Source organism: Aythya fuligula, chromosome 22 (assembly GCF_009819795.1).
Source record: "Aythya fuligula isolate bAytFul2 chromosome 22, bAytFul2.pri, whole genome shotgun sequence".
Classification (NCBI taxonomy): domain Eukaryota; kingdom Metazoa; phylum Chordata; class Aves; order Anseriformes; family Anatidae; genus Aythya; species Aythya fuligula.
The window spans coordinates 5,573,538-5,598,476 of record NC_045580.1 but is presented as its reverse complement, the minus strand read 5'-3'; the positions used below and the strand labels follow the sequence as shown (position 1 = coordinate 5,598,476).

The 24,939-nt window shown below is 45.6% G+C and overlaps 2 protein-coding genes across 3 annotated transcripts; both read left to right on the top strand.

Moving 5' to 3' along the window:
* The first annotated feature begins 290 nt into the window (after positions 1-290).
* On the top strand, positions 291-14,531 carry HYOU1 (hypoxia up-regulated 1). The gene is made up of 24 exons (XM_032201825.1): positions 291-386; positions 546-639; positions 1,856-1,934; positions 2,232-2,386; positions 2,487-2,563; positions 3,149-3,330; positions 3,969-4,084; positions 4,873-5,056; positions 5,533-5,667; positions 6,589-6,671; positions 6,768-6,900; positions 7,215-7,402; positions 7,637-7,775; positions 7,884-7,944; positions 8,686-8,768; positions 9,193-9,387; positions 9,817-10,016; positions 10,681-10,768; positions 11,162-11,284; positions 11,710-11,843; positions 12,362-12,446; positions 12,864-13,116; positions 13,790-13,870; positions 14,407-14,531. The coding sequence occupies exons 1-24, from the start codon at positions 323-325 to the stop codon at positions 14,466-14,468; spliced, it is 2,994 nt and encodes a 997-aa protein (XP_032057716.1). The 5' UTR covers positions 291-322; the 3' UTR covers positions 14,469-14,531.
* Positions 14,532-15,673: 1,142 nt separating this feature from the next.
* Positions 15,674-24,918, top strand: SLC37A4 (solute carrier family 37 member 4). Of its 2 annotated transcripts, XM_032201855.1 has the most exons (9): positions 15,674-15,975; positions 16,069-16,301; positions 17,703-17,946; positions 19,485-19,643; positions 20,019-20,104; positions 20,614-20,727; positions 21,875-21,940; positions 22,993-23,131; positions 23,431-24,918. In XM_032201855.1, the coding sequence occupies exons 1-9, from the start codon at positions 15,831-15,833 to the stop codon at positions 23,595-23,597; spliced, it is 1,353 nt and encodes a 450-aa protein (XP_032057746.1). In that variant the 5' UTR covers positions 15,674-15,830; the 3' UTR covers positions 23,598-24,918. The 2 variants fall into 2 exon arrangements, with proteins under 2 accessions (XP_032057746.1, XP_032057747.1); XM_032201856.1 differs by lacking the exon at positions 21,875-21,940.
* The last annotated feature ends 21 nt before the right edge of the window (positions 24,919-24,939 follow it).

The window sequence follows — 24,939 nt, the reverse complement described above, 5'->3', positions numbered from 1 at the left end:
ACGTGTCAGACCCAACGGGGCGGGGAGGGGAGGGAAGGGAGGGAGGGGAGGGTGGGTACCCCCCTATTGCAACGCGCCTCCCGGCCGCTAGGGGGCGCTGGCGGGCCGGGCGGGCCGCACGTGGCTTCACCCCGCACCTCCCGACTCGCGACGTGGTCCAATGGGAGCGCGCGGGCCGCCTGATTGGCCAATCAGCGGCCGCCGCGTCCGGCACGGGCGTTGCGTGAGGCGCGGGGCCGCGGGCGCTGAGGAGGCGGCGGCGGCGGCGGCGGCGGCGGGGGCCGGGTCCGGGCCGTGAGGGGCCGTGAGGGGCGGTGGGGACATGGCGCGGGCGCCCTGCTGGGCGCTGGGCTGGCTGCTGCTCGCCTGCCTCCTCCTGCGGGCCGGTAGGTGACGGGTGCGGGGCCGGGGGTTTCACGGGGGGCGGCCCGGGGGGATCCCGGTGGGGTTCGCGGCCTGGGAGCGCTCTGAGGGGGGTCAGGGCCCAGCCAGGCCCGGCCCGGCCCGGGGTTGTTTACCGGCGCTTCCCCCCCCGCCTGCCGCAGAGCCCCTGGCCGTGATGTCGGTGGACGTGGGCAGCGAGTCCATGAAGATCGCCATCGTGAAGCCCGGCGTGCCGATGGAGATCGTCCTCAACAAGTAAGCCAGCCCCGTGCTGCCGGTACCGCCTGGGGATGTGCCTAAAGGGGCCTCCGGGGTCACGCAGGCACCGACAGGAGGCCGAATTTTGGGTGGTGGAGGGGTCAGTGCGTTGTGTTTGGGCGCTGAGTGAGGAATGTCCATCCCTGCTGCCTGATTGAGGGCTGGCTGAGCGCAGCCCTGAGCACCAGGGCAGCAGGTCGGCCGTCACCCTCGTCTTAGGGGTGCCGAGTTGTGCTTCGTGCCCCTTTTAAGCCAGCGACCCAAGGTGCGTGTAACTGAGAACACATCGTAGTGCAGCTGTGAGAGGGTGTAGGGTCATGTTCTTCCACATACTATTAAGAAGCCAGGTTCTCAGCTCTCCATAATGGAACGTGAAGGTAGCTTTGTGGTGCTGCTCAGGACCCCCAGTCACTTGTGAAGCAAAGCTTTCATCATCTTTCACTTGGCTGCTGTTGCTGCCACTGGTCCCCAAGACACTGAATGGAAAAAGCGTGGGTGGGAGAGGATCTTTGACCAGGAACATCCTTGCTTTCCGGGAGTCTAGACTCAGGTAGTATGTTTTTCACCTAGCTCCCTGAAATGTGGCAGTCATTGACAGAATGAGCGAACTGATTTGATTCCCTCGTTGGTGGAGGGAAGCAAAAATTATGCAAGTTCTGTCTAATTACAAAGTAGCACATTTTAGAACATTGCTCGTGAGTCCTTCTTCTTCATGTCAAGTCACTTTGTTGTAGTCTTATGATAGAAAACTGCTGACATGTTACAAGGTGTCCAGAAGCGGGTAGCCTGCAGAAGTATTTGTGAACTTAGTGGATGACTTAAAGCCATTTGATAGTTATCATAACGAAATCCTCATCTTGGTGTTTTCATACTTGGATCTGTAGCAGAAATGATTCATCTCTTGTGGAGTACTTCAGTGCTATGCGAAAAATTGCACAACTCCACAACTTCAGCTGTTCATTTGAAAGATTACTGTCCATGTTTTGGTCAAGCGTGGTAGTTGCGCTTGTCATGAAGAACATTGGAGGATCTTAAAGTTCTGAAGACAGCTGCTGCTATTTGCAGCTCTTTCGATTAGTAGAGCTGGTCTTCCTCACTGTAGGTGGTGTCTGAGAATCTTCTTCTAGTCTTTCTGGAAAGGAATCGCTACCCTTTGTCACCAGGACCTCTGTATTGAACGTTCACCTGCATTGCTGTTTTTTTTCCTGTCTAGGGAATCACGAAGGAAAACACCTGTGGCTGTTGCTTTGAAGGAAAATGAACGTCTCTTTGGTGATAGTGCTCTAGGAATGGTAAGAGTTCACCTTGCTTCTTATGCCCGCTGCAGTTCATGTACACAAGAAGGTGTCTTCCCACAGCTGGGTCCTTCATGAGAAATATCTAAATTAAGAGGAAGTTTTATTTCTTGCCCTGTACTTGCTTTCTTATCTCCTTGGTGTTTTGCTGGCTTTCTCCACCTGCTCCTTGTATACCAGGCTTGTGTTCCAAAATACCATCACAGTTGTTCATCGTGTAGATTGGGAGAGGTTTGTTTGACAGCAGGAAGGACAAATAAATGCAGCTGGGTGATTTATTCTTTCTTTCTGTAGTCTATAAGGACCCCCAAGGTGGCATTCAGATACTTTCAGGATCTTCTGGGTAAGCAGATGAATAACCCCCAAGTGGCGCTGTACCGGACCCGGTTCCCAGAACATGAACTTGTGGAGGATGAAAAGAGACAGACGGTTATCTTCAAGCTGTCCCAGTAAGTGACTGCTTCTGGGTTCCTCGTGAGCGGGACTTTTGCTATTGGACTTAAATAGCTGACTCTGTTGTTTTAACTTCTTTTCTTCTGTTTCTTGAAGGGCAGTACAGTATTCTCCAGAGGAAATGCTTGGTATGGTCCTGAACTACTCACGTGGTCTGGCTGAGGAATTTGCAGGTTGGAAGGACTTATGTGTTTCTTACAGTACCTGCATATGTTTGTGTGTTATAAAATGTGAATAGAGACAGAAGGTGTCTGGAAAACCCACGGCTTATTAGGAATGGGATGTTGGGTCATCTTAGAAACAAGATGTTTCCGTGCTGTGGTGGTAGTGAAATCACAAAGTAATGAAAATTACAGGTGAATTTGGTTGACATGTTTCATTGGTGACATTACTGGGAAGCTGTGTGGTGTTTGATTCATCAGAGCCAGTCCAAATACTTCTTACTCTGGAGACTGAATGCAATTCATTGATAAAGTAAGGTTCTGTGGTGATCATATCTGCTGAAGGTTAAGGCATTTGAGATTATTTTAGCACATGAAAGCCAAGCAGTAGGCTTGTGGCTTTATGAGAATCTGGAAAGTCTGATTTAAACAGGGAACAGAGCAATCCGTAATGATGCTAGCTGCTGATGTTGCTTCGGGATTGAGTTCTGTAGGTGTCTTCAGCTTGCATTCTTTGGTTTTGCTACCATCACTCCGTTATGCTGTCTTTGCATGTGGCTACTCTGATGGAAAGACTTCTTCCACCGTCTCTTTCAGAACAACCCATCAAGGATGCAGTGATCACTGTTCCCGCCTACTTCAACCAGGCGGAGAGGAGGGCGGTTCTGCATGCTGCTCGCATGGCTGACTTGAAGGTTCTGCAGCTGATCAATGACAACACTGCTGTAGCACTGAATTACGGAGTTTTTAGGAGGAAAGACATCAATGCCACAGCACAGGTAGGTGTAGCTGGGAGATGGTCCCATGCAAGTGCGTGCGTGCAGGGGAGAAAGTGCTGCAGGTAAAATCAAAAAGGCCTTAACCGTGAGGAAGTGGACTTGCTGTTCAGCCAGTCTCCTCTGTTTTCATGTGTTCATCAACACGATGAAGATACGAAATCCTGTGTGAACGTGGTAGAGTGCTAAAAGCCTTAGAGCTTTTGGAGTGAAGGCCAGGTAGCTGGAAGTTCCCATCTTGAAGAAGTGTGTGTTCCTTGCCCATCAGCTGGTGGGGAGAAACATTAGCTGTTTTTTTTTTTCGTTTGTTTGTTTTTAAGGTATTGGAAGACTGACTCTGAAATAGTTGATTTTCCTGAGGTTTAAGAAACTTTTAAAGAGCAAAGTTCTGATTTCTGATTTACAAAATGGGTTAAAAAGTTTTTTCTTTGTAAAAAGTCCTTTTCTGTGTAAGGCATGACCCTGCACATCTCCTTAGTTCGATCGAGGTACGAGTCCTGCATCTCTCATATGGTATAAAGCCAGTCTAGGGAACAGACATAGTCTTGGCCTGTATCAGACTTGGAAAGCCACGTGTTCTTTCCTTATTCATGGGGGATATCCAAGTGTTTCTGCTTCACCGTCCCAGCTTCTCTTTTCAGAATATCATGTTTTACGACATGGGAGCAGGAAGCACCGTTTGTACTATTGTTACGTATCAGACAGTGAAAACTAAGGACTCGGGAACCCAACCTCAATTGCAGATCCAGGGCATTGGGTAAGAATTCAACATGAGTTGCACAAAACCTGAAGGTCTCAGGAAAGAAATCATTTGTTTCACAGTCTCTTCTAAACATAGAAAGTTTGAATGAGACTTCAGCATGGTAATTTGGATCATAAAGTGGGAAGGATGTAGAGTGAGAAGACTACAGTTATTAATAATTCTTACATCACTGCAGAAGGTAGCTGAGAAATTGCAGGAGCCCAGGAGGCAATCAGTTTACTTAGTCTGTTTCAGGCTTTTTTTTTTCTTCTTAAATACAGCCTCAACCCATTTAAATGTAATTCCATTTGATAAGATCGTACAGAAGCAGAGGGTGTCAGTTTGAAAAAGTGGAATATCCTTCTGGAGAGGAACGAGAATGCACTGCAGTTAAATGTTGCCAAATAAGGAGGGGGGTGCTGTAGATACCCAGCTCAGCAATTTTAACTCTGAAAACAGTTTTATACTGCTGTTTTCAATAAAATACCTGGGACCTGACGCAGTTATCCCTTGGCTTCTCAGCTGTTTGGGCTTAGCAGTAAGGCCTTTACCATACATACGATGAAATTTCTTGTACAATGGCTACTGTGGTGGTGAATCTTTCTTTTCTTGGCTTATGTAATATGTTCTTTTCGGAGTAACTGTCATTCTTTTGCAGACACAGCTAATAGTACTTCAGCTATTTTTGACCACTTTCTGCTTGGCATAGCTGTGAAATAATAGATGAGGTTTGTTTGCTTTCAACTTGTTTTAATTTATTATATCCTGGTTCTTTTTTTTTTTTTTTTTTTTTTTTTTTCCAGGTTTGACCGTACTCTTGGGGGTTTAGAGATGGAGCTTCGTCTCCGGGATTATTTGGCAAAGCTCTTTAATGATCAACATCCCTCAAAAGATGTCCGGAAGAATCCCCGGGCCATGGCCAAACTACTAAAGGAGGCCAATCGTCTGAAAACTGTCCTGAGTGCAAATGCTGACCATGTGGCACAGGTATGACTTCTTGTTGCAGGGTTTCCAGAGCTCTTAGGACTGAGGGTGGGATGATGTTATTTAGATTAATTATCTAATAAATAGTTAAATATTAATAAAGCATAACTGTTTCTCTGCAGTGTCAGTATGCTGAAGAGCATCACTCCCCGTGTTTCAGAGGTGGTGGCACTGTCAGTTCCTCTGAACTTGTGCCCACTTAGTAGCACTACTGATCAAATTAACATTTTGGGTAAAAGTTAGCTGTGTGAAGCTTGGTAAATAAATTTTCACAGTGTCTGAGAGAAGCTGTCTGTTATGTCTGCATTCTATCTTCTCATTACCTTAGCAATTGTAGGGTTCAGATGAAGCGCAGTCAAGTTACAGGTGCATTAACAAAGCTGGAACTTTTTGCACACTGGGCAAATCAAGCAAAGATTTTGCTTGTAGAATGCTCCATGGAGAGAGAGAGACATATTTATTTTTTTTTCCCTGAACAGATTGAGGGGCTACTGGATGATATTGACTTCAAGGCCAAAGTCTCAAGGCAAGAATTTGAGGATTTGTGCTCTGACTTGTTTCAACGAGTCCCAGGACCTGTGCAACAGGCTCTGAGCAGCGCAGAAATGAAACTGGTATGTTTAGGAATCCATTAAGAAGCCTGAAGGTTTCCATTCATGGAGCTGCTGTCACGTCATGATCAAAGCATCAGTGACTGTGTTATTTACAAGGCATCAGCACTGCTGAGAAGTACAGATGCCTGCTGTTGTAGTAGACAGTGGTGTTGGTGCTGCAGAGAAGTTACTTTTTGCAGTGCCAAGCAGGAGTCTGTTGTGGCTCTGCACTATCTGCCAGAAATAAGGTAGCTGGAGGAGTATTTTCTTTCTGTTAAAAAAATCTTTGTTCTTGGGCTGGAGGTTTTAAAGACTGGTCTTCCCTTGTGTTGTCTGGGATGCTGGTTTCTGGTCTCTCTTCTGAAGTTTTATCTTAAACTGCTTGGAAACAGAATTGCTGCTGTTCAGGCTTCTTGTTTGAGCACTCTCTTTAGAAGCCCTGTTCCTGACTGCAGTTGGACCAAATGTGATGCAGTCATTTAGAGAGAGTTACAGTGCTGCTAAATGCTCACGTTCCAGAACGCCAGCATACTCCTGAGCATCTTTTGGCTATTGTATTCAAAGCAAGACGTTGATTCACCTCTTAGAGGCCGGGTTTCCGTCTGTTCTGGTCCAACTTGCTGTCTGAGTCACTGGCTCCTCTGGCATAACCTGTAGTTCATTTAATTCTAAATTAAGTCCCGTGTTTCAGGTGACTTTTAGCAGTGGCCATATCAACCATGTTTGATAGACCCAATCCGAGGTTCCTATTGCTGGCATGGCTCACATCAGCCTGCCTGAGACCTCAGGCACTGCCCTGCATTAGGACTGCAGCATGTAGCATGGTTGTTCTTAAAGCACCGCGTCAGAGTGTGGTGTCCGGGGAAGAACCGTAAGGAAGCCCTGAACTTAGCTTTCCAAAATTGCTTTCTCAAAGACAAGGTGACTGTTTCCAATCCCTAGGATGGAATTGACCAGGTGATTCTAGTTGGCGGTGCCACACGGGTCCCCAAAGTGCAGGAAGTTTTGCTGAAAGCTGTGGGCAAGTGAGTATGTGAGGCCCCCTAGTATGTCTCCTATTGACAAATTGCTGCTCGTGGCAGTGGCTGCAAAGCTCATGTCTTTTGCTTTTCACTTCGTAGAGAAGAACTGGGCAAGAACATCAATGCTGATGAGGCTGCAGCTATGGGTGCAGTCTACCAGGCAGCTGCTCTGAGCAAAGCCTTTAAGGTGAAGCCTTTTGTGGTTCGAGACGCAGCTATGTTTCCTATTCAGGTAACCCTCGGCTTGCCTTCTTTTGTAAAAAATGTGGGTAAATGGGGCTGTGTTGGGAGAAATGTTCCAGGTGACCTAAGGAAGCTATGGAGATTTTTCTGCCAATCTAATAAAGAAAACAGAATAAATATTCAGTAACACAGAAGTGATATATCGAAGAAGTCAGGCATATAGAAATATCTGTTGAAAAATACATAGCTGTTCCCCAGCTTTTGCATGAGGTAGGGCTGTCAAGTGCTGTGGAAGCCTCTAATGTAGGATGCTGTAAAGGAAGCTTGTAGTTGTTTTTGTCTTACTTTGTATTTGTGATGCAGGTGGAGTTTACTCGTGAAGTTGAGGAAGATGATAAATCCAAGAGTTTAAAGCATAATAAGAGGATTTTGTTCCAGCGCATGGCACCCTATCCACAGCGTAAAGTTATCACTTTCAACCGCTACACGGATGACTTCGAGTTCTATGTCAACTATGGAGATCTGTCTTTCCTGAACCAGGATGATTTGCGGTGAGTTGAGTCCAGCAGCAGAGCAGACAGCCCTATGACAATGCAGGGTGCCCAGCCTATGGATCTGACTGGCCGCTAGGACATATTTGCAGATTGTTTCTCCAGGTTATGTTTTAGCAGACCAAACAACACTGGTTCCTTGCTTAGTGCAATCGTCCAACGCTGTGGGTGTGAGAAATGGTTTGCTGTTCTGCATCTTAAGTTCAATCACTTTCTGCTTTTGTCTATCACCAGGATTTTTGGATCTCTCAATCTCACTACTGTGAGGTTAAAGGGAGTTGGAGACAGTTTCAAGAAGCACTCGGATTACGAGTCCAAAGGCATCAAAGCTCACTTCAATATGGATGAGAGCGGAGTACTAAGTCTTGACCGAGTAAGCCCTGTGGTGATGTTTGTCACCTTGTGTATCTTCCCAGTGCTGTCCTTGTTTATGCTAGTGACGGTCCCTTCTTAAAACTAATTCTATGCTCACCTCTCCAAGGTGGAATCTGTGTTTGAGACCTTGGTGGAAGACAAACTGGAGGAGGAGTCAACTCTAACAAGTAAATACTGAGCTTTAATACTCATACTGACTTTTTTTTTTTTTTTTTTTTATTAGCAGTATCTGGGATTACTATAAGCATACTGTTTCTCTGAGCACAGCAAGCACCATCTATTTGAGGGGTGGAAATCAGACAGTTAACTGTAGTTAACAGCTCCTGTAGTAGCAACAGCTCCAGAACACACAGAAGCCCTGTGCAAGCAGCTTCTGGGTGCTGCAAGGAGCTCTGAGATGTCATTCATTCCTAAGGTGACTATTGCACGCATTGCAAGTTGAAAAATAGGTCCTTTTCTCCTTGTTCATTTACATCTGATCATTTCAGGAGGTCTGTCCTGAAGGGAAGTCCTGCATCCACAACCCTGCACCATTCTCCCTTCAGGTTGTCTGGGTCGTGGTGCTCTCATCTGTGCTTTGCACCTCTTGGATTTTAGAGAAAGTGCAAAGCCTGCCTATAGAGGGGCGTTGGAAACCTGCATGTTTGGAGGGGAAGGGGAGAGATGGCTAATGCAGTCACAGGCTGAAGCTTGGAGCTTTTTAGCTGAAGTAACAAATTTGCACACTTCTGTGTGCACGCAAAAGCATAAAATAAGGTCAGGAAGAATGAGGTTCTGCAGTGTTTGTAGCAAACCTGTTGGGAAGCTCCTTGGTCATCATTACAGTTGTGAGGGAAAGAACTGATCGCTGAAGAGGGCTTCTTCCTTTGGAAATACAGTGTTCTGGACTTTTTGTCTCCTGTTGACAGAACTCGGAAACACAATCTCAAGCCTGTTTGGGGGTGGTGGCCATACACCAGAGACTGGAGAGAACCTGACAGACTCAGTTCAGGTGAGCCCCAGGGTGACTGCCCTGACAGCGGACTAACATTACGGGAGTTGTTTCTGTTGAAGCATCTTGTTTCTAAATTGTTCTGGTAACACACAGATACATTTCCGTCTGTCATTAGTACAAGTGTCTAGCAGGCTACTTGTTTTCTTCTGGGCCATATAGGCACAACTGCAGTTTCACTGGCAGTACTGATTTGGTTTCCTTCCAGTGAGATGGAAGTTGTGTGCCATGGATTCATGTTCTGCACCGAAGTGTCTCTTAATCTTCTGCCTCTACCCCACCTAGTACAGCCCCTCATGAATGTCTGCTTTCTCTGTGAATGCTGTGTTTTTGCAGAATATTATCTGTTCTGTGAAATGCTTGCATGGGATTTCTGCTCCAAAACTTGCTTTTGTTTTCCCCTTTACTTGGCTGTGGTGGTCAGGAAGAAGAAGAAAGCCTCGCAGAAACAGCTAAAGAAGAGCAGGGAGGGAAACAAGGCCAGAAGAGCAGTGCAGAAGATGCTGGTGAAGAGCAGGGAGAAGAGAAACAGCAGTCACCACCTCCAGATCAGGCAGAAAGTACCCCTGTGAAAGAAGAACCACAAAAAAAGGAAGAAAGCGAGAAAGTAGAGTCTCAGGTAAGCATCAGGTTGAAAGAATGGGACTGAGACTGTGGTGTCTGAGGGGTACATTTGGAACAAATAAATTCCTATTGTTTTGCAGTGCTCAGTGGCATTCTTTCTCTATTAGTGGCCTGCCTTGGAAAAAGTTTAGTTAGCCTTGAGTTGCAGGAAACACATCTCTTTTCTACTGAATCCCCTCTTTGTCCTTTGTTCCTTTTTAAGTTGTCAGTGTCTTGTCTGCATGCAGAATTCCCGTGGAAATATGTTGATGCGTTCCTCCAATTTTGTCCTGCAGATAAGCCCAAGAATTCTTCTTACTTGCTTGGGCGGTCTTTGGTATCTAGGTCCTTTGAATTCAGCTGCATTAGGAACATCTTTCAGGCTATTATTGGAACACAATGCAAATCTGTCTGCTTGGCTGAAATTTTGTCTTGCCTGTTACAGGATCCCAAAGAAAATAGAGAAACTACGAAAGAAGAAGAACCGTCCAAAAGTTCTGGTGCAAGCACAGCTACTAAAACAGAGGAAGAGAAGAAAATCAAAGCACCCAAGAAGCAAAAGCTTGTCCATGAAATCACCATGGAACTGGATGTAAATGATGTGCCTGACCTGTTAGAGGATGAACTGAAGAGCTCAATGAAAAAGTATGTTTTAAATAGCTCTGCTTGGTTAAAGCTCTAGATGAAGGAAGTGAGTTGCTTTGTGACAAAAGGAAGAGAGCTTCAAAACTTACCTCTTAACAGTTTGTATTCCCTGTGCAGGAGTGACACCTTCTCTGTTTCCTTTAAACTGATTTTCTTTGAGTGAAACATTCCTTCTTTGGTCCTTGATGCCTAATCTGGTTTTAGATTAGATTTCTTCTCTGACAGCTGCTTGAAATAAACCAGGGAAAAATATCTCCAAAGAAACTGATGGCAACTCTGAATTGCCATGGTACACGTCTGCATTTTGGGACTGCAGTACTTAATGTAGAGATCACACTCAACCTAACAGAGCTCTGGGTGTAAGAGGAGGTAGCAGCAGCCAGAGAAACGTTACAGAAATAGTAAAATTTGTTGTAGTGCTGCTGGATTTCTTGAGTCAGAGTGTTTCTGGCTTTAAATAGTCAGTGCAAATTTTTGTAACTTGAAAACTAGAAGGATTCTCAGCTGTCTCTCTCCCTTTAGTTAAATCTTTTCCACCTGTCACCTTCCTCTCCTAGAGATGGAGGATTGAAGGAATGGTGACTGCTAAGAAACTGGTGTATGTGATGTGGTGCTCATCTAAAGGCACTTACTACCTTTGATCTCTGCTCTGTTCACATTCTAGACTCCAAGACTTGACAGTCAGAGATCTAGAGAAACAGGAAAGAGAAAAATCAGCCAACAGCTTGGAGTCCTTCATCTTTGAGACCCAGGTAAGACAGGGAAATAAAGAAATGAGAATTCCTGGAACGTGGGTAGAAGTGGCTCATGTACTTTGGCTTATCTGGATGCAGGGTTCTTTGAGCTGATTTGAAGAGCCCAGCTCTAACCCTTCAGTCACCTTCTCTAACATTAGGCTTCCCAAGCCCACGTGGAATTGAGAGGTTTCCTAAATGCAGAATGAACTTCAGCACATCTTCCTTCATGCACATAGAAATGCTGGGAGCAGGAGCTCAGATTTGGGAGGGCTGAATGAGAATCTCCTAGGCAATGCATGCAGCATGCCTGGACTTCAGAGGGCATCCCAGTTACTAGTGGGTGAGCTGGTGGCTTTTCCTTTCATGCTCAGTGTTGTTTGAAGGGAACGCTTGCTTTGTTCTTTTCAGGACAAGCTTTACCAAGAAGAGTATCAGTTTGTCTCAACGGAGGAGGAGAGAGAAGAAATTTCGAAGAAACTTAGCGAAGCTTCGAATTGGATGGAGGAGGAGGGCTATGCAGCTGCTACTAAGGTATTGCTGTGTGGAGTCGAGATACCTGTCTGCTATAACTGACAAAGAAATCATCATATGGGCTGACAGAGTATTGAGCCATCTTGAATCTTTATGATCTAGTTCTTGAAAATTTCTTGCTTCCGCAGTTGATAGATGTAATATGTATTAGTTCTTCCAAGCACATGAACGTGTGGTTGGACACATTCCATTGACAATTCGATGAGTGTGAATGGTCTTCAGCAGCTTCAGCAGTAACCTGTTGATTTTGCGTAAAGCTTAGTGACATGGCTTTTATTTTATTTGGTTTTGCTGTATGGAAATAGTGTATTTGATAGAGAACTACAAAACTGCAGGTTTTAACTTCTGGGGTTTACAGCGTTCACAAGGGAGAGTTAGAGACTGGGCAAACTGATTGTCTGCTTTCTGCTCTCCCCTTTTTGCAGGAGCTGAAAGACAAGCTTGCAGAGCTGAAGAAGCTTTGTAGGAACCTCTTTTTCCGTGTCGAGGAAAGGAGAAAATGGCCAGAACGCCTGGCTGCCCTGGAGAGTCTGCTTAACCACTCAAACATCTTCCTCAAGTAAGAGCAAGCTGTTAGGAATAAGAGTTGTACAGCCCATAACGTAAGGGATGCCAGCAGAACTTGTCCAGATTGAATCTGTTCTGAAAGTCACTAGTGCTTGTGAGGAAAGATGGCCAAAACTCAGCTTCCCTAGTGCTAGGTTCTGTAAAACACGTTAACAGAACCATGCAAACTGTTTAAACTGGAAGAAGAGGAAGTGTCCAGTGCTGTACAGACTACTTCCAAGCAAACTTTTCTTTTCCCGCTTGGTTCTATGGCCTCAGCTTTTTGAGTCTTCCCTGTTCTTCTGTTGTGACAGTTGCATTTGCTGACTGTGTATTCCATTCCTAACATCCAGAGATAGATTTATGACTCCTGTTTCCTGCAGCAGGTGTTAGAAAGACAAGTGTAAAATGTACTAATTTGGTATGTGCAGTGACTATTTATTACTGGTTTTTACTGGTAGTGTGAACTCTGAGTTGCCAATGCATAGTCTGTTTGGTTAAACAAAAATGAACTTTCTTTTTGTCTTTAAGGGGAGCCCGCATGATTCCAGAGTCTGACCAGATATTCACGGAAGTGGAACTGGGTACGCTGGAAAAAGCAATCAATGAAACAATGGTAAATGGGTTGTGCTTCCTGTTTCAAGAAGTAGCTTCTGTACATTCACCCAACGTCAGGGCGTAGAGCATCCATGTCTTGTTTCCATGCCACCAGCAAACATGTGTTTCAGTGTTTTCTAATCCTCTGCGTGACCCCAGAAAGCTCTAGGGGAATGTTTTTTGTGTTGAGTGTGGACAGTTATTTCCAAGAGTGGTGGTATAGCCCAGTAATCTGGCTACATGGTTTTCGGAAGCAGCCAGTGGGTTTTGAGGGTTCTGTTTCTTTTTGTCCTTTGTCTGTGTAACTAAGAAACTTGTAGAAATGCAACACTGAGCAATGTTAGAGCACTCAGGAGTGGTGACTGAGATCGTGATACATGGTAGTTCCTGGAACTAAGAAACGTCCAAAAAGCACCTTTCCCCTCCCTCCCCATAGATGTGGAAAAATGAGACACTGGCTGAACAGAAAAAGCTGTCTCCTGCTGAGAAACCTGTCCTGCTGTCCAAAGATATAGAGCTCAAGATAGCAGCCTTGGACAGGGAAGTGCAGTATCTTCTGAACAAGGCCAAGTTTGCAAAACCCAAATCTAAAAAGGAGAAGAATGCCACAAAACCTGATTCAGGCAAGAATGCTACAGCAACCTCTGAGAGTGAGAACACTATCCCTCCCACGGAGGGGAAGCAAGAAGGTAAGGAGTGGGTGGGAAGTGTGGCCCTACTATTAGATAATTGCCAGATAGTAACACATTTTTAAAAGGGAGCTAAATATGTGAAGACACCAGTTAACTGACAAATCAAATGATCCTCCTAATTCTCAAAGACTGTTGAGAAAATCTAGGTATGACAGTCGTGGGCTGTTATTTTTTTTCCCTCCCCACCCCTCTGTTTCTGCCAGCTTTCTGGGAAGGAAGATTTATGTACTACCTAGGATACATCTTCCTATTTAGTATCTATCTCTTTGGCTGTCTGCCTTGTAAGAAAGATAAGCCTTAAAAAAGATACAAGAATAAGATATAAGAAATATTTATAAGAAAGATAGAGCTGTTGATGAGAGAGGTTTGTAGCTTAGGTGGGCCCCAGAAAAACATCTGCCTGGGACACTAAAGCTTCTTGTTTTTGGAATTAGTTTGTTAAAGATCCTCAGGTTCTGAGTATCCCGTTCCTTTTGAATTTAGACTGCTGTTTGTCAGCAGAGTTGCCTGCTGGTTCCTCTTAGAGTCAGAGTGAATTACTGGAGTCCTGCTGAGAACACCATGGCCGACCTGTTTGTAAACCTCACTTGCTGCTGGTCACCTAATCTCCCCGCATCTAATCTCTGTGTATTTCCCCTTAACTTCTGTGCTCTTTCTGCTTTATACATAGATAAACCTGAGGATATCAGTCCAGCCGAGGAACCTCCTATGGCTGAGAAAGCACCAGGTGATGAGCCTCAATCAGACTCCGGTGGGTATATGTTTGATCAGTGGTCTAGAACTTGATACCTACGCTTGCAGGCTTTTTTCATCCTAAAAGGATGTGGGATGTAGCAATATGCTGAAAATCCTGATTATGGAGCAGTTTTTAATTCTGCGAAGAGGAAGGTGAAAATTTTGGGTTTCTCACAGTGTCAAATGCTCATTGTTCAGTGTGAAGTTACAGCGTACCACTGCCTCAGCAGCTGATTTCTGCCTCTGGCACAGCAGTTCATAGCCAGTTCCTTAGGTGTAAGCCTGTCTTTCTAAAGCTCTCCAGGAACTGATCTGCAGGTGCATGTTTTTCTGACAGTAGTATTGTGAAGACACCAGTATTTAACAGGTGGATGGCAGTAAGGTCTTCAACTCTTTGGAGCTGAATATCAGTTCTCAAAGCATTTGTCTGGTGTATGTAAATAGATCAGGAGTTCAGTGGAATGCTTGATGAATGTCAGTGACTTTCAGTGCTGCCTTGTATGCCCTAAAAGCTGTTACAGTGTGTAACTGTGTGTTTATTTCATTACACAGGGTCCAAAACAGAGAAGAAACCAGAAGCTGGAGGAGAAAGCAGAAAAAATGATGAGTTATAACACCCCTGAAATCCCACTGGTGTCAGCATCTATTTATTTCATTGTTACTTTCTTTTTTTTTTTTTTTTTTTTTTAAATGGACCTAGTTAGTTACGATGTAAATGGAACACAACAGTCTGACAACAAAATGGAATAGAGATGTAAATTTTTTTTTTCTTTCTGGGGAATTTTCTGCTACTAACTTAGCGAATTTGGGTGTTTATTTTTTTTGTTGTTCTTACATGTTTAAAGGTGGCCGTGTGCTCACCAAGAATTGTCTCAGTTTCAGGACAGAAGTCACCAAAATGACCTTTCTGTAGAGAGAAAAAGGTTTAAGGAAGGTTTTAAGCCTTAGGAAGTAACTTGGAACATATGCTCTGTGCCACACCTCACCTGCTGAAGATAGATGGGATTAATCCGGAAGCGTATGTTGCTGAGATGGTGTTGCATTAGCAACTGAGGTCCGAATTTAAGGAAATTGTGTGATTTCAACTGCTGGGAAGTGTATTCTCATTCGGATTCATATGAGAAACTGGAACAGGAGCTGGGGAGGCAGATGCTCTGTGCTTCAAGATAAGAGGGTGTTTGCTTCCATCAACTGTTATTAAAACATCTCTATCTGTGCTCTGTAGCAGAGTCTGAAACCAGTGAAGTGAGACTTAACGAAAGGATTCAGTTTATTGTTTACTGTAAAATAAAAGTTAACAAATTGCGAGATTGAACGCACAGGAGACTGAACGAACGTGTTAGTGCATCTTTTAGTCAGAACAACACCCAGTAGGTTGACCAGAGAGGTGGCACAGGGCCAGGCACAAACAAAAGCAACCTGGCCAATTTACGCTAACTATCCTCCTCCTTCGGTATCTTGTGTACTCGGCCTGGCTCCATTGTGAAAATTCATGTCCTTGGCTGTGGTCTCCTAACTCCTCGGGACTGTTCATGCTGCTAAAACACACGAGCGGGGTCTCCGCCTCGCGCCGCCACTTTGTGAACGTGCATCTGCTGTTGTTCTCCATCGGCCTTTTCGACCAAAAATAAAAACGGCACTTCCAGACGGTCTCTTAACGAGGGCTGTGGTTGCTGTGGAAAAAAAAAAAAAAGAGAAAGATGAGGGAATTTGTGACGATTTCGGCGTTCCTTAAGCCGTGGCAGGGGGGGCGGGCAGCGGGGCGCGGCCTGCGCCGACCTTCGGCCGGTGCCGGAGTCCGCGCTCGGCGGGGGGAACGGGCCCGGGCCCGGGGGCCGTGAGGGGCACCGGGGGCGGAACGGGGCCGTGGTCGTGGCTCGGGAGCCGCTTCCCCGGGCTCCCCGGGCCGCTGTGGTGGCGGGGCCGGGCCGCCCAGCGCTCCGCCCCGGCCTGCGGCGCCCCGGCAGCGCGGCGGGATGGCGGGCGGCTACGGGCGCTACCGGGCCCTCATCTTCACGGCCATGTTCGTGGGCTACACGCTCTACTACTTCAACCGCAAAACCTTCTCCTTCGTCATGCCCGCCGTCATGGCCGAGGTGCCGCTGGGCAAGGACGAGCTGGGTGAGTGCCCGGGGGTGGTTGTGGGGCTGCGGGGTTGCCGTTGTGCTGGGTTTTGTGGCGAGCAACTGGGTCTCGCTCTGTGTCTCGCTTCAGGGCTCATCACCAGCAGCCAGTCCGCAGCCTACGCCATCAGTAAGTTCGTCAGCGGAGTCCTGTCCGACAGCCTGAGCGCCCGCTGGCTCTTCTCGTCCGGCCTCTTGCTGGTGGGTCTGGTCAACGTGCTCTTCTCCTGGAGCTCCTCCGTGGCCGCCTTCGCCGGGCTCTGGTTTCTCAACGGGCTGGCTCAGGGGCTCGGCTGGCCGCCCTGCGGGAAGATCCTGCGGAAGGTGAGTGCCCAAAAACATCCAAACTGTCACAATTCTGCCCACGGGGCCGCTGCAGGTGCTGCAGGAACCGCTGGGGATTCAGGACCCACGCCTGTTCCTGCCTCCTTCGAGCCAAGGAGGTCGAAACCACCTCCAGCTGTTGCTTTCTGCTGCCTGCGGGCAAGGTTCTGTGCATGAGATCCTTTTTTTTTTTTCTTAAAGAGTTTGTTAGTCCTATCCCATAGGTATCTCAGCTCAAACTGAGTTTGATGCCCAGTGTCCACTGGTAGCAGACTTTCCCCGTTACAGAAAACACCATTCATTGGGGCTGAGTATTTAAAGCATGAAAATGGGGCTCTCCTCATCTCTTTGTTGTTCCCTGCTGGGCAAGGGAGTGATAAACATTTCTGCATCTGTACTCCCAGTGAGCCTGGGCATTGTACACTGCAGCCTGTTCAGGTAGAACAACAGCAGGATGAGTCAAGCCTCTAAGCTGCGTGCATTTGTTTTTTCTGATAATCTGATTGGAACACGTTTTCTGCTTTATGGAGGGGAAGGGGTTTAGTTAGCTCTGTGCACAAACCTTGGCACTTCTGAATTCTGCTAGGAGCACTCAGGTTTAGTGGAAACAGAGAAAGTGATGCAAATGAAAGATCTGTGTACTTTCCTTCCTACTTAAAAATTACCTTGTGATCTGGTAATGTGAATGCAAGATTTTTAGAAATAAATGAAATCCAGGCATGCACATACTTGTGGGAAAGGGGGTGATGAACAACCGTGTGCCCCTTCTGTGTGGCATCTAACTCTACAAGCTAGAGGAGCTGGCAAGAAAAGGACTGTCAGAGATGGTTGTGTACACAGGATGGATGCTCTTGAATGATGGAAACACACGTAGTATTTTCTGAAGGTGTTTGTGAATGTAGATCTCAGGCGTTTTCTTGTCGACAACAACCATCCAAATGGTTCTGGCTCTGAGGGCACAGCACAGTAAAGAACTGATCGTGCCTAATACTTAATGCAACAGCAAGTCCTTAAGTTACCCTGCAACTCTCTGCTTATTTATTTGTGGTACTGTGCCAGCAGACATTTCCAGGAGGACGCTGCTCCTATCAAGTGAGTATGCAGAACTGTGCACTCTCTTCCATCCCATGTCTCAGTTTCATGGAAATGGAAATAATCCCGAGCTGGCTCATGGTACGAACACCTGTCAAGCTCCTATGACTGACACTCGTGTAACATTTGGAGTTTTCTGCATGGCTAAGGTAGAGAAGAGTTGGCTCTCACTTTATTTGGTGCTGTAGACCTGTGTTCGACTTTCCCAGATCCCTCGTTATGGGCCTTTATTGCAGATTTTCAGATGCAACATCGTGTTCATGATATTCTTTCTCAGACCTTACTCCATTTCTTTTTGTTGTTGCACAGTGGTTTGAGCCTTCCCAGTTTGGGACTTGGTGGGCAATCCTGTCTACAAGCATGAACTTGGCTGGAGGCTTAGGCCCCATTGTTGCTGCTCTTGTGTCTCTCCACTACGATTGGCGCATGACTTTGTCCTTCTCTGGCTTCATCTGCGTGGTTGTCTCTTTTGTTTGCCTTGTCCTGATTAAAAATGAGCCATCGGATGTTGGGCTACCCAACATTGAACAAGGACCCAAGAAAGGGAAGAAAGGTGAGCATGAGACTTTGTTGTAAGCGTGCAGCCGCGTGAGATGGTGCAGTACCTGCTGTCTGTGTTCTGGTACGAGTATGTCGTTCTCAGTGCATTGAGCTCTCAGACCTTTCTTCCTGAAGTTACTGCTCAGCAGGATACGTGTAAGGGATTGTGTTCAGCAGCTTTATTCTGGTAGCTACTGAGCTGTTGTTTTTAGTTAGAAATCATACATAAAATAAAAACGTGTGGGTTTTAGTTTCTTTTATATATATATATATATTTACATATATATATATAAAATAACATGGTTTGTAACTAAACTAAACTAAACATGGTTTGTAACTATATATATTTACATATGTATATATAAAAAATAACATGGTTTGTAACTAAAACACAAAAAGATACATATATACATTGAAAAAAAAAAAACATACAGCAAACCACAGTTTGTAGAGGGAAGCCTATATTTGGGCTTTTGAAACTGTCCAAGTGCCGTGCAGCAGAGCAGAGGAGGAGTCTGCCCCCCACTTCGTTCTGTTCTTTGCTCTACCAGTGCCAGAGCTGTTGCCGAGATGCTGATGGCCATTTCATCTCCCTGCCTGTATTAAGCCCTCATACTAAGAGTACCCCCCTGGTTTTCTTGGGGCCGAATATTCTGGGGCTCATGCAGCACTTGCTGCGGGCTGAATATTCTGGGGGGTACTGGACAGAGAGGAAAAAAAGTAGCAGCAGGCAGGGGCTCCTTAAGCCTTTCTTGTGTGTTGCCAGAGGACAAGTAGTTCTCCCCTCACCCCTCCATGGGTTCTCTTGACCCCTGGCTTGTGGTGGACTCTGCTCAGTGTTTTCTGTCCTAACCTAGGACATCTGGTTAGTAAATGTTTGTTCAGACCACTGAGTATGATGCTTCTCTGAAAGCAGAACAGGTAGAGGAGAATTGCAACACAGGTTTGCTGTAGAATTTTAAAGGTTCGTGGAAACTCATCCTATTGTGCATACTGCCCTGTGATGTCCGTGCTGTTAGACTGCACCTCTTGGTGTGAGAAAACAGTATTGCTTCCCCAGAGTGGTCTCTGGGGAGAGAGTGGTGTTGTAGGTGTTTTGGGAAGACTTGATGTAAAAATCAAGGTACAACTTAAAAGTCAGCATCGTCCCTTCGGTATAAGTAGTGTCTTCCGTATGCTGTGCTTGAAATAGTTTGCAAAAAATCTGGAAAAACAGATATTTTTAATTATCATTGTTTAAAGATTCACAATCTTCCTGTCTTCACTGGCAATCATAACACAGAAAATTCCCGGGGGTAGCATTTTGATTATTGTTTTTGAAATCTTTAATGAATATGGCATAAATTGATGGAGAAGATTCTGTAATCACTACAGAACCAGGACAAGGGGAAGGTGAAGCCATTCACTAGCAGTTGCGTTGAGTATCTTCCCCTTTAAGGATGTTCTCATGCATGAATCTTGCTTGCACAGTTTTCTGTACTGCCCCCGTGTCGGTGTGGCTCAGTGGCTGTGCTCCAGTACGAGTAAGGCTCCTCCTGATCTTCCTCACAGGTTCTTCTAGCGAAAACAGCACTTTGACAGAGCTGCTCCTCTCGCCGTACCTTTGGGTGCTCTCAACAGGCTACCTGGTCGTTTTTGGAGTGAAAACATGCTGCACTGACTGGGGACAGCTCTTCCTGATCCAGGAGAGGGGACAATCTATGCTTGTGGGTAAGACGCAAAGTTCCATTTTTAAATGTTAATTCCATTTTAAATTCCATTTTTGCAATTTGGGAAGTGTTGCAGAGAGCTTGACTGGGTACAGCAAAAGGACCCGTGTGCTTTCACTTGCCTTGTCTGCTTGGACACGTAGGTGTTGAAATAACGTGCTGATAAAAGTTACTGCGTGTGCTGAATGCCTCAGTGCTGTCTCGTGCCAGGGCCCTGCTGGGACCGGCAGCCCGGTGGTATTCCTGCCCCAGGAAGATCCTGGAGGATTTTGTCCAGCAGAGGTGCCTGAAACTCGCAGTGAGCGTGGTCTGAAGCACAGCAGCTCTGCGGTTGTGACCAAACCTGACAGTTTTCTTTGCTTCTCCTGTGTTCTAGGTAGTTCCTATATGAGTGCCTTGGAGATCGGGGGTCTGGTGGGGAGCATTGCTGCTGGATACCTCTCTGACAGAGCAGTAGCAAGAGTAAGTCACCTGGACACTGGGATGTGCTGGGCAGTTAACCTCGTGCCAATTTCAGCGTCTTCAGAATTTTGGGAAATGTGTGTGCCAGTATTATTAGGGATCACAATGTGATGGGAGATTTAAGATGTTTCATCTGTTTTATTTACCTTTTTTTTTTTTTTTTTTTTCTGTAAACTCCAAATTTCCATGTTGAAAGACAGATGGGGTTGCTGACAGTTGTCTCCTGTCTGGAAGAAATAATTAAAACCCAGCAGTGGGATCTGAAGTCAAATTTAGGGTAGAAAGAGGGCACAACCGACAGCAGAGAAGTATCATTCATCGCTGTAAGAGCTTCCTGTTTAGTTTAGTGGATTCTTCTTAAACCAAAATCAGAAGTCTCACTACAAGATGTGCTTTTGATGTGCCGCCTGTGTTTCAGGCTGGTCTGTGTGGATGGCATTAGCCATTATGAATATAAATTGGAAAGAGTCCTTCCAGGCTCTGACTCTGTTTTTCTTCCCGTGTTATAGGTCGGTCTGTCAAGCTATGGGAATCCTCGGCACACGCTGCTGCTGTCCATGATGGCAGGGATGTGTGTTTCCATGTTTCTTTTCCGGGTAACAGTTACGGGCGATTCTCCCAAGGTAAGCCGTGCACACGGGCAGGGTTAATTTTTGGGGGCTTCAAAGGCTGACCAGGTGCTGACTGGGAGTCAGCGTGGAATGGGAAGCTCCCCTTTCCAAAGGAGTTTGATCTGACTGCTGGTTTGAATTGTAACCAGTTGCTAAAGTTCAGTCAAAACTACCTTTGAGTTCTGCCCTTACCTCACTGCTTCAGCCTCTTTAGTTCTTCTACTTCTTTATTTTCAAGATTTCCATACCTCTTCTGTCATGTAAAATAGTATCATAACTAAACGGAAATGTTTGTGTGGAGGACAGTGGTTGAGAGGTGTAAACCAGTTAAAGATTAAAAAAAATAATTTTGGCAGAGAGTAACTCTGGGCAATTTTTGTCTATGTCATAACAATGTGTTATAAGAGCTGCCTCTGCAGGGAAACATCGGGTGATTTTGCTGAGTTGATCAGCAAGAATTCGAACTTAACGTTGCCTACAGCTTTTGATAAATGAAGCTTTGAAGCTTCAGTAGGGAAAAATGTGACAGCATCCTGGAGTCTCAAGCCAGCCTAGAAATAGGAGTCTGGTTAGTAATAATGAATGTGTTTACATTTTGGAAGAGGCGTCTGCCGTGTTGATTCTCAGCATTAAAACTAGCTGGCAGTCTTTCTAAAAAGCATTGTAACTCACACAGTTCTGGGTGCAGTGTGGCTGCCAGGTTTGTTAAGGAAGGGAAGAATGATACACGTCTGTGTAGGAGACTGCAGGAACAGTGAGCTTGATGAAAAAGCTGTACAGAGAACGGTATCATTCGCATTTCGACTTTAAAATCAAATGCCGAGAAATGATGGATTTGCATTCTGACTATTTGTAAGTGGTGAAGTTTTAATGAGGCAGAAAGTGCACGTAAATTCTAGGAACAGCCCTTTAACAGTGAAGAATTTGATGATAGGAAGCATGACAGTTTTCTTCACCTTTCCCAAGAACTGTCAATGTGCATTTTCTTTCTTTGCACTAGAGAGAAATGGGCTAGCACAGTCCGTGTTGGACTGCTGCTGCCTAAATTGGCTTGGGTAGTCTGCATTACTGGCTGTAGAATAGATGTGATTTGCGTCTGTCCTAATGACTGCTAAATAACTGAAATTTATTTTCTGCATTTTACTCTTTCCTTCCTCAGGAAAATCACTTCTGGACTATAGCCTTGCAACCTCTAGCTGATCTTACAGGCCTAAAAGAACAAGAGGTTTCTGCCTTGCATTTCTTTCTTCCTCTGCCTGTTTCTGCTTTCACTGAAATGCCTTTTTCCAGTCCTGAAAGGTTGGTTAGTACTACAGACTTTAGAACCAGGGCACTGAGAAGATTACTGTAAGTTTTGTAAGAGAAACCTTTCTTATAACCAGCTGACTACACTAACTGACTGTAAAAAGTCTGAATTCAAAACTCTGCTTCAAAAATTTTATGTGAAAAGCTCTGAGGACAGTTAACGGATTTTATGAGCATGCTTAGGAGGAGTGATCCTGCTCCTGCAGGTGCTGATCTGCATACATTTGGCAAGTTCTTTTCTAACTCTGTTTCTGTTCCCCATCTGGAAAATAAGATGGTACTTAATCCCTCCTGGGCATCTTGAAATGGCTTTTATTGTTCCTAAAGTATAAAGCATGCTATAGTCTTGAGATGGTAGAGTCACTTATCCTTTGTTGTCCTCTCACAAGTAATTAAAAAACTACCTGGCTCAGAATTTTTCAGTGTAAGCTGACACTGAAGTTGAAACTGTTGGTTTTGGTTTTTCGTTACTGTTTTGCTTTTTTTGTTTGCTATTTTAGTTTCGTAACATAGAAGCTCCCAACTAGTGGCTTGTCACAAATTAAGATCCTCTGATCAGTTGCTTGCATCTAAAACGAGAATGGCTTTTTTTAGTCAGGTGTCTCCTGATTCGTTTTGAAAAGTGAGCTGATTCACAGCTCTCCTCTGTCGTTTCGCAGGCTCGTTGCCCATCTTTCTTCTATGTTCTGGTTCTTTCTTGCCAAGTGGCGCATGTCGTGTACACGGCTTAGGGGCTGAACTGCAGGAGAGGAAATTTCGCACTGGCTAACTCTGGCGTGCTGGAGATGCAGCTGAGCTGTAGGTACATGGGGTCTGTCACCAGCTTGAGCTCTTCTGTCTGCAGGCCAGGGAACTGGTGTCAGCTGCAAAATCTCAGAACCTCTTCCTTTTACTCTGCGTAGAATCTGTGTAGTTGCTGGCTGACAGTGTAAGATGCAAAGATCCCATTTCTGATCTCGCTTGTTTTGACAGCTGTGGATCCTGACTCTGGGAGCTGTGTTCGGGTTCTCCTCCTACGGGCCGATCGCTCTGTTCGGGGTGATAGCCAACGAAAGTGCCCCTGCCAACCTCTGTGGCACCTCTCATGCCATCGTGGCTCTCATGGCCAACGGTGAGTAGTGCACATCTCCCTTTTCCCCAGAAAATGACCACTACCCGTATTTGTTCTTGATGAAGCACGGTGTGACCTCAGGTGCCAAGTTATCAATCGTGGCAAGGCAGCTAACAAACAGACAGAACAGAGTTGGACGTCCCAAAGACGTTTCCTGGTGTATGCGATGGGTTTTGTCATGCACTTTAAGTTCAAACTAGGCCTGAGGAATTTTTAAAACTTAAAAAAAAAAAAAAAGTATCAACAGATAAAATTGAGAAGCTTGAGTGTTGCTACTTTTCTGTTTCTCTTCCTTACAGTTGGGGGCTTTCTGGCCGGACTGCCCTTCAGTACCATTGCCAAACACTACAGCTGGGCCACAGCTTTCTGGGTGGCTGAAATCACCTGCACTGGGAGCACCGTGGCTTTCTTCTTCCTGCGGAACATCCGCACCAAAATGGGCCGAATTCCCAGGAAGGCTGACTGAGGATAAGCTGCCTGGTGAAAAGGATGCTCCCGTGCTGACACAAATTGTATTTGTTTTTTATTTAACTGGCCTAGGAGTGAGTTTAACTATTGCTGCAACCTACATAAAAACGTGTCAACTTCTCATTTGCTTTCATGTGCCCGAAGGCACAAGGTTCCTGCTGATTGCTTTATCCCTTGAGATGTGATAATTCAGCCAGTCCCCACGTGCAGTGATTGCACTGTTGGACCTTTTTCCAGCACTGTTGGTGAAGCAGGCAGCTTTCACAGCCCGAGCCACTCAACTGAAAGTGCTGTAAAATGCCTGGCTGGCTTCAGGTGCTCTCACATTTAGTTTTGTTCTCATTGTTGGTCTCAATCATTAACTGTTAATTTAGCCTCCTTGTTCAGGGACACTGATATGCACCTTTTCTACACTCATTCATCCTTTGCAGCCGCTGTAAATGCGGCTGTCTTGGTTGGCTTGGGTGTGAGCTCTCTGCTTTCTGCCCTGGAACTGACAGACAAGTGAATAATTATTGCAGTACAGCTTCACAGCTTTACCCAGGATTTATTTTTTTTTATAAGCTAGGGCGTTGTTATGCTCTGGACAAGTGGATCGCTAATGGAGTGCTGCGATGCGATTCTCCTCAGCACTTAGGAACAGGCACGTTGCCAAGAAATGGTTGGTAGTTCAGGGGAAAGCATTTCGAGAAGCTCCTTCTGTTGAACTGATCCTGCCCAGTGTGATTTCTGTGTACAGTGTTAATGATTTGCAAAGCAGCAGCTGCTGCCAAGTCTGATTTGCAGAGTGTGCTCTGCAAGCTGCTAGAAAAACTGACTCTGCAGCAGGCATTGCAACAGCAGCTGCCGCTGGCACACATCTTCTGCAGCTGGGTTTTATGATAGCTGCTATTTCTAGTATTGCCTTGTATTTTATCAGTAAAAGATGCGTAGCATAGGATGGTTTCAGGCAAAAACTGCATCTCTTATGGCTGTGGGTAAGGGCTTGAGCTATCTCAGAGAGGCCTGAGCAGGAATATCGCTGACGGCAGGCAGCACTGATCTGTCCAACCCACCACGTCTGGCAATAAGTAGACTCAAGTTTCTAACCAGGATTTTGTTGAATATCCTTGCATTTCCCCCAGAAAGATGTATCGATTTGGGGGTACTGGAAAAGGGGAGTTCAACTCCTGAAGAACCACACGTACTTCGCTGAACAGCTCGGTTGCAAGAGTAGACGGTCAGTCTTAATTAAAATAATGGAAGCAAATTGCATTTTGTACTTAATTATATGATCTTTTACTATCTGTGAAATAAAAATGGAGCAGTGTCGCAAGGGCTCTGTTTGTCTTCTGAAGAAT

Bases quoted from the DNA above. Each gene is read 5' to 3' on its own strand.
- HYOU1 (XM_032201825.1), top strand. From the start codon at position 323: ATGGCGCGGGCGCCCTGCTGGGCGCTGGGCTGGCTGCTGCTCGCCTGC. The intron at 1,935-2,231 runs GTAAGAGTTCAC...TTCTTTCTGTAG, and splicing joins GTGATAGTGCTCTAGGAATG to TCTATAAGGACCCCCAAGGT. The intron at 11,285-11,709 runs GTATTGCTGTGT...CCCTTTTTGCAG, and splicing joins GCTATGCAGCTGCTACTAAG to GAGCTGAAAGACAAGCTTGC.
- SLC37A4 (XM_032201855.1), top strand. From the start codon at position 15,831: ATGGCGGGCGGCTACGGGCGCTACCGGGCCCTCATCTTCACGGCCATG. The intron at 16,302-17,702 runs GTGAGTGCCCAA...GTTGTTGCACAG, and splicing joins GCGGGAAGATCCTGCGGAAG to TGGTTTGAGCCTTCCCAGTT. The intron at 20,728-21,874 runs GTAAGCCGTGCA...TTCCTTCCTCAG, and splicing joins TTACGGGCGATTCTCCCAAG to GAAAATCACTTCTGGACTAT.